This window comes from Agrilus planipennis, unplaced genomic scaffold (genome assembly GCF_000699045.2).
Source record: "Agrilus planipennis isolate EAB-ADULT unplaced genomic scaffold, Apla_2.0 scaffold195, whole genome shotgun sequence".
NCBI lineage: Eukaryota > Metazoa > Arthropoda > Insecta > Coleoptera > Buprestidae > Agrilus > Agrilus planipennis.
In genome coordinates, this window is record NW_020439173.1 from 273,013 (window position 1) to 284,462 (window position 11,450).

At 36.4% G+C, this 11,450-nt stretch overlaps 4 protein-coding genes across 5 annotated transcripts in view; 1 reads left to right on the top strand and 3 right to left on the bottom strand.

Moving 5' to 3' along the window:
• LOC108739848 (START domain-containing protein 10) overlaps positions 1 to 11,450 on the bottom strand; it is a 46,974-nt gene that overhangs the window by 32,983 nt on the left and 2,541 nt on the right. The gene's annotated exons all lie outside the window — the stretch shown is intronic.
• LOC108739845 (serine/threonine-protein phosphatase 6 regulatory ankyrin repeat subunit A) overlaps positions 27 to 11,450 on the top strand; it is a 23,373-nt gene continuing 11,949 nt past the window's right edge. The window contains exons 1-4 of the mRNA XM_025978015.1: positions 27 to 460; positions 8,718 to 8,819; positions 8,893 to 9,009; positions 10,630 to 10,785. Coding sequence (XP_025833800.1) covers positions 368 to 460; positions 8,718 to 8,819; positions 8,893 to 9,009; positions 10,630 to 10,785 — 468 coding nt within the window. The 5' untranslated portion in view covers positions 27 to 367. The remainder of the gene's footprint in view (positions 461 to 8,717; positions 8,820 to 8,892; positions 9,010 to 10,629; positions 10,786 to 11,450) is intronic.
• LOC108739847 (cAMP and cAMP-inhibited cGMP 3',5'-cyclic phosphodiesterase 10A-like) lies at positions 1,518 to 4,765 on the bottom strand. Of its 2 annotated transcripts, XM_018473920.2 has the most exons (3): positions 2,607 to 4,544; positions 2,419 to 2,483; positions 1,809 to 2,357 (listed from the first exon to the last, which is right to left on the bottom strand). In XM_018473920.2, the coding sequence occupies exons 1-3, from the start codon at positions 4,284 to 4,286 to the stop codon at positions 1,964 to 1,966; spliced, it is 2,139 nt and encodes a 712-aa protein (XP_018329422.1). In that variant the 5' UTR covers positions 4,287 to 4,544; the 3' UTR covers positions 1,809 to 1,963. The 2 variants fall into 2 exon arrangements, with proteins under 2 accessions (XP_018329420.1, XP_018329422.1); XM_018473918.2 differs by having other exon boundaries at positions 1,518 to 2,357; positions 2,419 to 4,765.
• LOC108739846 (cAMP and cAMP-inhibited cGMP 3',5'-cyclic phosphodiesterase 10A-like) lies at positions 4,687 to 7,274 on the bottom strand. The gene has a single exon (XM_018473917.2). It carries the CDS (start codon positions 7,070 to 7,072, stop codon positions 4,772 to 4,774), a length of 2,301 nt encoding a protein of 766 aa, XP_018329419.1. The 5' UTR covers positions 7,073 to 7,274; the 3' UTR covers positions 4,687 to 4,771.

Genomic DNA, 11,450 nt, shown 5'->3' on the forward strand with positions numbered 1-11,450 from the left:
CCCTCAGTTAATATAAATAGTTTTAAATCAGACACGTCTGTAGATTCATCACCTGATGGTGAAATGCGTGAATACAATATATTTGTCTTAAAATTTTTATATTTTATTTTCGTGAATAATAAATTCATCTTTGAAACATTTGAGAGCTTTTGATTTTGCAATTGCTATTACCATAATGTTTTCAAATATAATTGCGAAGTGAGTTTAAATCTGGAGCTTCTTCTACAGAAATATTGTCATTTATAATCGAACGTGATTGTCAAATGACACGAAACATGCACAGGGGAATGATCGAAACGTTCTATAAAACTAATATATTTTATCGAGCAAACAATTGCAAAGACGTATTTGTTTCCAGGCGACTGGGATGACACCTTTGATGTATGCAGTCAAAGACAACAAAACATCTCTTATAGAGAGACTCATAGAACTGGGAGCAGACGTTACAGCAAGGAATAATGTAAGTTATGAAGCACAGCTTAAACGCAATGTTACAAAAAGCCCATTATCATTCATCAACGGCGTTAGTTCCCATTCTTAGTGTCCAAAATCTTTAAATGAGGAAGGTATCAACTCGCATCATCATCATAAGGTTGTCAGTCTTAAGACTGGTTGGACACGCACCTTCACTCTTTCGTATCCATAGCTAATTTTCGCATTTCCCTAAAACTAGAACAACCCACATCCTTAACTATTTGCAAACAGTAATCTTATCTTGGTCTACCTCTACTCCTCTTAACTCCTATTTCTGCCTCTAATACGTCTCTGACTAGACCTTCATGCCTGAGAATGTGTCCTACCAACTGATCTCGCCTATTCCTTATTGACCTTCATGGAGTCCTCTGTTCTCCTGTTCTTTCTTTCCTTTTCGTCGTGCCCACTGTCCATGTTTCGCACCCGTACAGCGCCGCGCTCCAAACATACACCTTTAACATCCTTTTTCGAATTTCTAAATTAACCGAGCATAGATGTGACTTTTTTTATGGAAGGCGACTTGACCCTGCGCTATCCTCTGCTTTACTGCTTCCGTCCTGACTTATCTGACTTCCTAGATACCTAAAATTGGTCACTTCTTCTAATTTTTCGTCCCCTATCTTTATATTCGCTTTTTCCCTACCTTTTCTTCCCTTACACACCCGTATTTTTGTTTTACTTTTATATGTTTTCATACAGTACTGTTTCGTCAGTTCCGCATCCATTTTATTTAAATCTATCTCTAGCTCCTCTATGCTAGATACTAATACTGCTACATCATCTTCAAATCTAAGCGTACTAATCTTTTGCCCTTGTATATATCTATCCCTACAGTTGAACTGTCTCTAATGATGTTGATCGCGTCTTCGATCTACAGATTAAAAAGTAGTGGTGACAGTGTGCGTCCCTGTTTGAATCCTTTCCTAATATTTACTTATCTACGTTGCAGCCCCAGCTCTATAACTGTCTGTTGCTCTTTATACAAACTAAGTAGGTATCACTCTTCTATCTTTGTAGCTCATCCCTACATTTTTAAGTATATTTAACTTCTTGTCCCGTTTAACATTGTCAAAATCACTTATTTTAGATTCCAATAAATATGTAAATTCATTCAGGAATAGTAGTGGTAAGACCAAAACCAAGACCTAGACCAACACTGTTTGTATACCGCCAAAACCAAGACGAATACCAAGACTGGAAAGGTCTTGGTCTTGGTCTGGTCTTGCTTATCACTAAGGATAAATAAAAAAAAATCATTTTTTTGTATAAAAATAAAGCATTGCATCGTCAGGATTTGTATCTACCGTAATTTGTAGAATAAAACAACAATGCCAGACATAAATTTTAATATTAAGACTTACAAAACTATGAAGCAAAATGAGGTGAATGTAGCCCCGATGCACGAATCTTAAATGTGACTAAACCTGCTGCTATTTGTGTTTTGGCATTAACATAAGTACTCATCATTGTATCAAAACCAAGCGTCTTATCACGTAAATGAAATCCGAATTGATTCCTTTTCTACCTCTTCGAAATTATCTATGCTGGCCCAATACTTCTGCCCCTTTTGGATGATATCAAACCACCTGTTGCTAATTTCGATTCCTTTATCTAAAGAGACCTGGGTGTTTGGTATCAGTGTCGTCAATAATTCGACACACGGTATGACGATGACGTTCATGAAATGGTACTGATCTTTCGGTACTATGTATCTCCTCTTCCTGTCCATCATAGAAATGGGCGGATAACCTAAAGCCGCCTCGATGTCTCCTTGGTTATAAAACTCACTATACAATCTGTTGGTCAAAGTCTGGACAACTTCGAAATCCTTTAGGAGACCTGAGAGGTCCGCGTACGTCATAACAACACTTTTTACTAGAATCCTGTAAAGAAAAAGAATGACATTCTCTGAAAAAGAGAAACAGACCGATTCTAATAAGTCACCTGTGCGATACATTGTCCCATTGGAATTCGTTAGCATGAAGTATACGACAAAGGTCGGACCTGTTCTGAAAATATTGAGATAAATCAGTTGCCATAATGGCTACATGGATTTCAGATAATATCTTGGAATAAGTAGCATTACTCATATTGTCAAATATCTGATTGAGTTTCAAGAACGAGAACGCAACTGAATAGTGGTGACATTCCAAAGTGGATTCCGGATAGAGTTTTGCTAGTGAATGTCTTGTCAAATGAAGGAAGTTGTTGTTATATCCTGGATGGTCGATGTCGTGAAACAGTGCGGCAATGATGAGTCCCTTTTTCTCAATTGGCTTGAATCTATCAGGATTCCGTTTTATCACCGAATAAACGCAATGGGTAACGTTGAAGGCGTGTTCAAAGTTATGATACTGGACGTCCCTGTATCCCGTGTGAGCCCACCGAATCATCCTTTGCAACCCTGCCATGTTAATATCGGTCTCGTTAATAACATCAATCATCATGTTGAGCAGTAGATGATCCTTCATCTCTTCATCGGTGGATTTCAAGTACCAAACGGGATCGGTCATCTGTGGGAAAACTTCGGCTACCGTGCTGTCGTCCTGGGCTTGTTTTAACTTCTTATAATGACGACACGGCATCATTACTTGTCTCACCAGATCCCTGTAGTAGTCAATCTCTATCTCCCTGGTATTATTGTGTTCCCGGTAGTAATTGTGTTCCAAAGCTGCAGCCATGTACGGGCACATCTTTTTCAACAGGTCCTCGTCGTCAGACTTAAATCTAAGACATCCCACTTTGTTAATAATCATTAGAACGGCAAGGGGACGACTAGAATTCCATATGGGAAGCACTAGGGCATTACGGAAGTTCACCCCGCCGTGCCTTCCGTCTTTGTAAGGATTGAATCGTGGATCGTAGACATCCTCGATATTCATAATCTCTCTAGTTTTGAGCGCTAACGATAACAATCCTTGCTCGTCTTCCGAACGTACCGGAGTGTTCTTCATGTACATCTGATCGACGAACTTGCAATTCCCACTAGCAAGCGACTCCTCGAACGAGTAGGCAACTAACTCGTCTTCCTTCTGGTCAGTTTTATAGAAGACGCACTTTTCTGCTCCGAGACGGTCTTTGATTATGTTCGTAATGTCTGTAATTAAGGTGTCCACATCGCTGTCGCCTTCTAGATACTTGTAGAGAAAGTAGGCATAGCTGTCGGCCAATTCCAAATCTCTTTCGTACTGCATCCGCTCCCAGCTCTGATGAACGGTGGCCCCCATCCACCCTGTAATGGCAACAATCGTCTTTATGTCGCTCATACCGTAGGGTTCCTCCGTGGCATGACGCTGAAGCTCGATAACGCCGAAACATACGTCGGATGGGGTGACCAATGGGACGCAGAGTAACGATTTCGGAATGTTGTAAGTGTCGGCTATGTGACAGCCGAGCAGAAAACGTTTCTGCTTGCGGACGTCTTTTATTACAACAAATTCTTTCTTATAAGCTACCGCGGCTGCTATTCTCGGCGAATCCTGTTCGATTGTCCAATGGTCGTTTTCCTTTTCGTTGGTTGTCGGAGTTGAAAAATACAGTTGATTTTTATTAACCAAGTAGACGTAACCGTATAACGATTTGGTGAACGTTTTTAAGAAACCGATGTTCGCATGGAGCAATTTACTTATGTTGACTTCTCCGCTGGTCAAATCGTTGAATAGTTTGGTGTAATAAATCGCGTCGTTCTTCACTCTTGTGATCGTTTCAGGACTGAACGGTACGACTTGCTTTTCGTATCTCCTTTGACGTGGAAACGCTTGAGAAGCCTTTTCAAACTTTTGCCGAGACAGAGCAGATCGTTTTCCTACCATCACATCAACGTTAACTTAAGAATCATGGGTTTTACTAATCAATAAAATAAAACTGATACGACTCCAACGGTAGAAAAAAAAATAAAATAAAATTTATTTTAGCGTTTTTATTAAACTCGAATACGTCAAATTTTTTACAACCCATAGAAAAAAATTGGGCCTCTCCAGATCTCAGTGATCACTGGTATTGTCATTAGACATCTGACAATTTTTCCAATTGACTTTTTTTATGAACGTTTGTTTTTAACGTATTAAGTACTCTATTCAACAGTCTTTGTATGTCTTCGGTCTACCCTCATTTCAGAATTAATCTTCCAGTTTATTAGAAGAACCCAATGGGTTTATTTAGTTTGCAGCAATATTCAGACATTTAAAAAAGATTAACGAAAAATTATTTCTCATTTGTATATTTTCTTTTTGAGCGGTGGAAAAGGGTATACTTATTGAATATCGCGAGTAAATAAAGCAATACAGTAAAACATGTATCAATGTGGTTCAGGTGTACTAATGGGTTCAGTGTCTCTTGCTTCCATACTCCCGCCCGGCCTCCGACTTATGTATCTCCAGTATTCGATGCCTCTGTCACGAATTACAATCCACTTTTGTCTAACTTTCAAAGTCTGCCTCAGGAGTTCCTCAGTGTTCGGCAATACTTCAGCCAAAACTTCCAAACATGGCAGTACAACCACTTCCAAAAAGAGCACTTGATCTTTGGGCACGTAGTCGTACTGTTCCCGGTCCATCAACGACAACGGTTTCACATTCATTGATTTCTGCGTGTCGCCTTCGTGGTAGAATTCTTGGAGCAGATTGTCCGTCAGTTTCTTGACTACAGAAAAGCTCTTAGAATTCCCCGACAAATCGCAAGCAGTTGTCACGTAACATTTCAAATAATCTCTATGCTTGATTTCTGAGAAGTTGAAGTTTTCAAACATGAGCTGAAACGATTCGTTCCTCAATCGGAAATGAACTGCGAGGTCCGTGGATATGATCGTTTTTCGTATTTCGAGCGCCATGTCACGATACGACTTTTCGTCGAGGTTTTTGAAGATTTTGGTCTCTTGCAATATCGCCATCGTCACGTAGTAATGGTGGTTCTCTAAGGGCGATTCCCCGTCGTATAGGAGCACCGTCCTACTCTTTATCAACATCAAAAAGTTATTGCTTAAACCTGGATGATCAGCGTCGTGACATAGAGCACCCAGAAAGAGCCCTTTCTTCTCCATTTCAGTAAACACGTTCATATTCCTCTTTATAATCGTGTACATGCAATGGGCAGCGTTGAACGCGTGTTGGAAATTATGGAAGGTGACCTGTCGGTATGCCGACCGTACCTTCAAAATATATTGTGCAAGACATTCTTTGCTTAATAGTTCTGAGCCCATCAGGTCGTCCATCATATAGTAGACCAATTGCGGTATGGAATCAACTTCCTCGGGGTGTATATACCAAGTGAGAGAATCAAATCCTTCGGGTACACTAAAAGTTTTGAGATTTTCGATGTACAGCTTGGTTTCGTGATGACACGGTGCCAGGTTGTGGTTCAGTAATGTTTTCAATTCGATTATTGACCATTTTTGTTTGAGGATTCGAATTTCGTATTGCCAGTGTATGCAACATAACGAGCAGTAGTCCCCTATTATGTCTAAAAATATTTCTTCTTTCGGGGTGAGTCCTTTGACGTCCTTGTTTAGAAGGGCAATGATGCCCTGCACATGTCCTTTGTGGGTTTTCGTAGGATGGAGGACGAGATTTCGTACGTACGTCCCGAATTTGTGCCTGTCATGGTCGCCGAATCTAGGATCCGTCGAGCTTGTTACGACGACTTTTTCCCCTGTATTAATGACAATTGTGAATATTTTCGGGATTTCGTCCATTGTCATTGGTAAATTCTTTCTTACCAGTTCTGTATGATCAACGCAATATCCTTCTCTGTAAATCCATACTAATGGTTCGCCCCAAGACTTGTCAATCGCATAGATTGTCAGTTTGTTTGCCGTGATAGTGCTCTTGAGGGTAATTCCCATATTCTGTAAAGTTTCAATCGCCATTCTTTCACCAGAAAAATATTTTTGCGTGTAATTCATCAGTTTCGACTTCATGCGTTCTTGTTCTAAAATTTCTTGGTTGTAAACGCTCTGATGGATCGCTGCACCAATCCAGCCGGCGTTAGCTACAATGTAAGCTCTGTCTTCGGATGTGAAAGGCGTGCTGACACCGATTCTAAAAAACTCTAAAACAGCTAAACACACCTCCGTCGGATCGCATATTGGCACGCAGATAATTGATTTAATCTCGTCAACTTTGAAATCAAGACTTTCTAAATAACCCCTGTAATTCTCCGTATCTTCAATAAGTAGACTCATTTTCTTTTCGGCCACTGAACCAGCCAAACTCAGCTTGTTTATCTCTTCTTCTTCACCACGCACAATGTTGCCATCGAGCGTTTTCTGGTAATTGACCAATTTGTCATCTTCTACTAAGTAGACGAAGAAAAATGAGCTTGAAATGCGTTCACTTAACGTCTGTGCCGCTTGGTATAGCAAAGCGGCATGCCTCTCTGTCAGGATCAAGTTTTGCCAGATGTTGTCCAAATGCCTGTGAAAGTACGACTGGCATTTCTCTTCGATTTCTTGTAACGTTTCTATTTTCTTCATGAATTTCGAGCATGGTACACGTTTCTTCCTTTTCGTAACTTTAGGTTCTAGTTTGATAATGTTCGTTTGAAGATCTGAGCATGACCAAGATGAATCGCTCAATGCAAAATCGACATCGTTTTTCGACATGTTCTTTATTATAAAAGCAGACTATACAAGTCCACAATAGTTATTTGTCTCTTCAATGTAAATTCATTAAAATTGGAAATGAATCGTGTCTTTAAAAAATTGGAAAATGACATTTGTCAATCATTATTTGACGAGGTAGGCAAAAGTGCCTTATTTTAATCGTTTAGAGCAAACTACTCATCCGATGCATTCACCAATACTTAGAATGGACCTTCAGAATTGACACAGGCTCCTCTAAAATAAAAGGACTTTTCGTGGAGACCAATTTTGTAATGACAAAAACGAAACATCGGTGATATAAAACAATCATAATTTAAACATACATACAATTTAGACATCTTTTAGAAGTGAGTTAGTTTAATATGAAAAATATTATTCTGAAAATTCATTTCTGAATTTTTTACCCACTACACACTACCTCAAATTAATGAGGGAAAAATTGTTGCTGTTGTCACACCTTCGCCGGGATTAGAACCCGGGACCTTTGGCTTTACGCACCAATATTCTGACCACTAATCTCTGGTTGTTGTCAACAATTTTTCCCTCATTAATTTGAGGTAGTGTGTAGTGGGTAAAAAATTCAGAAATGAATTTTCAGAATAATATTTCATATTAAATCATAATTGAGTTTTAGATATTTTGGAGTTTGGAGGGTGGTGGTGTCTTCATTATTATAGGTTACAATTTGGAAAAAATTAAGAAGGCCGTGTTCTCGTTTTAAAAGGCGTTTAATGATAATATAATTTTGTAAATCTGTGCTATATCGAATCGAAACATTGAAAATTCGGCCTGTCTAATGTGCACACTCCCTCACCTAAATCATTTCTGATAGCCATTAACTAGATTAAAGGGCGGAAGGTAAATTTTAAATGCAAGTCATGGACTCGGCAATCATTATCTAAAACCTGATGTATTTGCTTGTAATGAAATGATTAAAAACTGTGTCATTAAAAAACAAAAAATACAGTTTTTAGTTTCAAAATTCATAAAAAAAGCAATAAAGATCAAAGTGATAAAACATCAATGATTAAAGGCTTTAAATCTATGTAGGACAAACTGGTCACCCTTTTCAAGAAGAAGCCGAGGAACGTAGAAGATGAAAACATCCTAATTTTAACGACAAATTCAAAATTATTTTATTAGAAATTGTTGAAATTATGTTAATTATGATTCAATGATTATTACAAACTGTTGATATTAAGTGTTTTTAACAGGCATGTGGCCAAGTGTAGATTTGCGACCCCCATAAGTAGATTAGGCTTAAGGGTTGCAATCGATTTTTTTAGTATGCTACAATCAATTCTTTGCCTTCATGTTAATTGCGATATGACGTGTCTAAACTCTTTAACAAAACCTTGTAATTCTCTCCATTACAACCCTAAAAGAAAGAAAGAAAAGTACTGAAGTCAATTTCGAAGAAAATTGTACACTTTTAGAATGAGTATTGCAAAAAAGTGTAATAAGAATTTATTTATGAGATATTTAATCTCTTTATTGATTACAGACTTACACATTTTTTACAAGGGAATAAAATTTCATCCCCAAGACAAAACAACAAACAAAAGTCTTAGAAACGATTTCACTTACGTTAAATAATGATATCATTTGTTTTTCATCTTTAACAACTAGATAATTCTTATTACAGGACAATTACAATGCCTTGCACCTTGCTGCTATGTATTCAAGAGAAGATGTAGTGAAATTACTACTGACAAAGAAGGGGGTTGATCCCTACTCAACAGGAGGTGTACGTGAGAGAAATATATCTATTGATAAAAAATAAAATAAAAAAAAACAATTAATAAAATATCATTTTTTAGTCTAGGCAACAGACAGCTGTACATTTGGTTGCTTCAAGACAAACGGGCACAGCAACTGCTATTTTAAGGGCACTTCTAGCAGCCGCAGGGAAAGATATACGACTGAAAACTGATGGGGTAGGTTTTGTAACATGGGTCTTATTACAGTGGGTACCTATACGTAGTTAGGTTATCGCATTTATGTCATATCATTCCAAATTACCTCTACTATACGCCGTCTGTCTATCTTTGGCGGAAAAACCAATATCGTACTTAAAAAAAAGAAGGGGGGAACCTTATATATAAACAGGGGGCAAAAATGTTTTTAATATTAACTATGCTTGTAGGGTATCATTGAAAAGATCTTTCGAAGGAGAACACAAATATATTTTTTTAAATTATTTTGGACTTCAGTTAATACTACGAAGGTCGTCAAAATCGTGGTTTTAAGACTTATTTTAGGATTGAAATTTCATTATTATCGAAATACAGTAAAACTTTTAGTATTTTTGTTTGATTTCGAGGTAATGATTACAAATAGAGTATATGCCAACAAAATAAACAGAAATATCTTACAATTAATTGATTAGTTCCAGAGATTTGTAAGGTTTCTTACCTTCGAATTTGATATTTATTTTGTCAACAAATTTTAATCATTTAATGTATTAGTTAGTTACCTATTTTACGAAGTAAACAAAACGTTGAAATGGAAGAAAAGTTGTAAACTAACTACAAAAGACATTAGATTGAATTGTTCGAAATGTATCCAATATCGAAATGAACCAATGCCGCAATACGTTAAAAATTTTTCACTTTTATTTTCAGGAGTTTATCGCGTTTTATGCCTTCAGATCGCGTGTTTATTTATTATCTTCACCGCCTGGCACTGCATCGTCACTAAACCTAGACCGAAATTTGGCATTTTTAACGTTTAAAACTCTCTTTCTTTCTTTCTTCATACAATACATTTATTATGAATATAATACTTATTTCCACGATGGGTAGTTAAATAATAAACAATAAGTACATAAATAAGTGAAACACTTTGACATTTTTAAAAGTGGCTCAAATGAAATATTAATATAAAATTACCCACTACAAACTATCTCACGATAATGAATAAAAAATTGTTGCTGTTGTCACACCTTCGCCGGGAATCGAACTCGGGACCTTTGGCTTTACGCACCAATGCTCTGACCACTAAGCTTACCAAAAGTCCCGGGTTCAATTCCCGGCGAGGGTCTGACAACAGCAACAATTTTTTTTTCATTAACCTAAGGTAGTTTGTGGTGGGTATACAAATTGAAAATTAATTTTCACATTAATATTACATAAATAGTACGTTCTCGACCCCAAATCAGATTTTTAGCTTCTTTCTAAAAACAAAAATATTTCTTATCAAAAAGAAAGTCCGGAGATTGTTGGAGATTGATACTCTTATCGGATATTATCGAAGAAGAATCCTCATGATTTTTTGAAAATAACAGCTGTGTTGTCCACAAAGACAATTTCAAGTTTCAATTAATCAAAAAGAGAGCATTGATTTTCAATAGATTTGATGGTCCTCTTGATATAAAAAAATTTGATTAAAAAAAACATTTAGTTATTGAATTTAATCGTCCATTTATTTCATAAATCGCCCCCTGTACCATTATAGCATTCAAAAATTAAAGCGCAAATAAAGTTAAAGATATTTTTCTGTAGTTTTGTTCTGTCTCTCCCTTCTGGGAACATTTATCCAAGTTAATGTTTTTATAGAAAGGAAAAATCCCTTTACTTTTGGCTGTAGAAGCGGGAAATCAATCAATGTGCAGGGAATTGTTGGGCTCTCTAACTGGAGAACAATTAAAATTTGCTTCAGCATCTGGAGACTGTGCGTTACACATTGCCGCCAGGAAAAGAGACATAGACATGGTAACTATTCTTCTTTGTTTTGTTATTGTTTAATTGTTATTTTTTTTGTAATTTTCCGTAAATTTTCGTAGATTTATTGAGCATACTTTTCTTGTTTCCACCAAGGTTTATTCTATCATATTAATGCAGTAAAATTTTTACATTCATTACAATATTATCTTACATTATGAGTTAATGTCAATATTTAATGGCTATTAAAATTGCCATAAATAAATAAAAGAAAATTATGACTAAATATGGTTTTGACTCTTAACGGAATCTCTTATCAGTTTTATTGACAAAAATAATATCAAGTCAATAATACTTTGCCTGTCCTTGAGTTACTTTTATGATTCTATTTATTGCTAAAAATTTATTTATTGCAAATTTAATTAGCATAAGTACAACAAAAGAATAAAAATATAAAGCAACCTTGGTGGTATAACATATTTTATATTTAATAAATTAAATTATAAATTTAGCATTTATCAATCTTATTCATTATAAGTACATAAAAATATACTTTTATCAAAACGTGTCATAAAGCAGATGGCATTGATCCTACTACAACAACACAATAAAGAATTTTATAACCGCCTGCAGAAACGATATTAATATTTTTTTGTATGTCATAGGTTAGGATTTTAGTAGATTACGGTACGAGCGCCGATATGCAAAATGGAGAT

What these genes read in the sequence shown, in the direction of transcription:
- LOC108739847 (XM_018473918.2), bottom strand. Translation starts at nt 4,286, where the DNA reads ATGGTAGGAAAACGATCTGCTCTGTCTCGGCAAAAGTTTGAAAAGGCT. An exon ending in TGGGACAATGTATCGCACAG is followed by an intron (nt 2,358 to 2,418) that starts GTGACTTATTAG and finishes TTTTCTTTACAG; the next exon opens with GATTCTAGTAAAAAGTGTTG.
- LOC108739846 (XM_018473917.2), bottom strand. Translation starts at nt 7,072, where the DNA reads ATGTCGAAAAACGATGTCGATTTTGCATTGAGCGATTCATCTTGGTCA.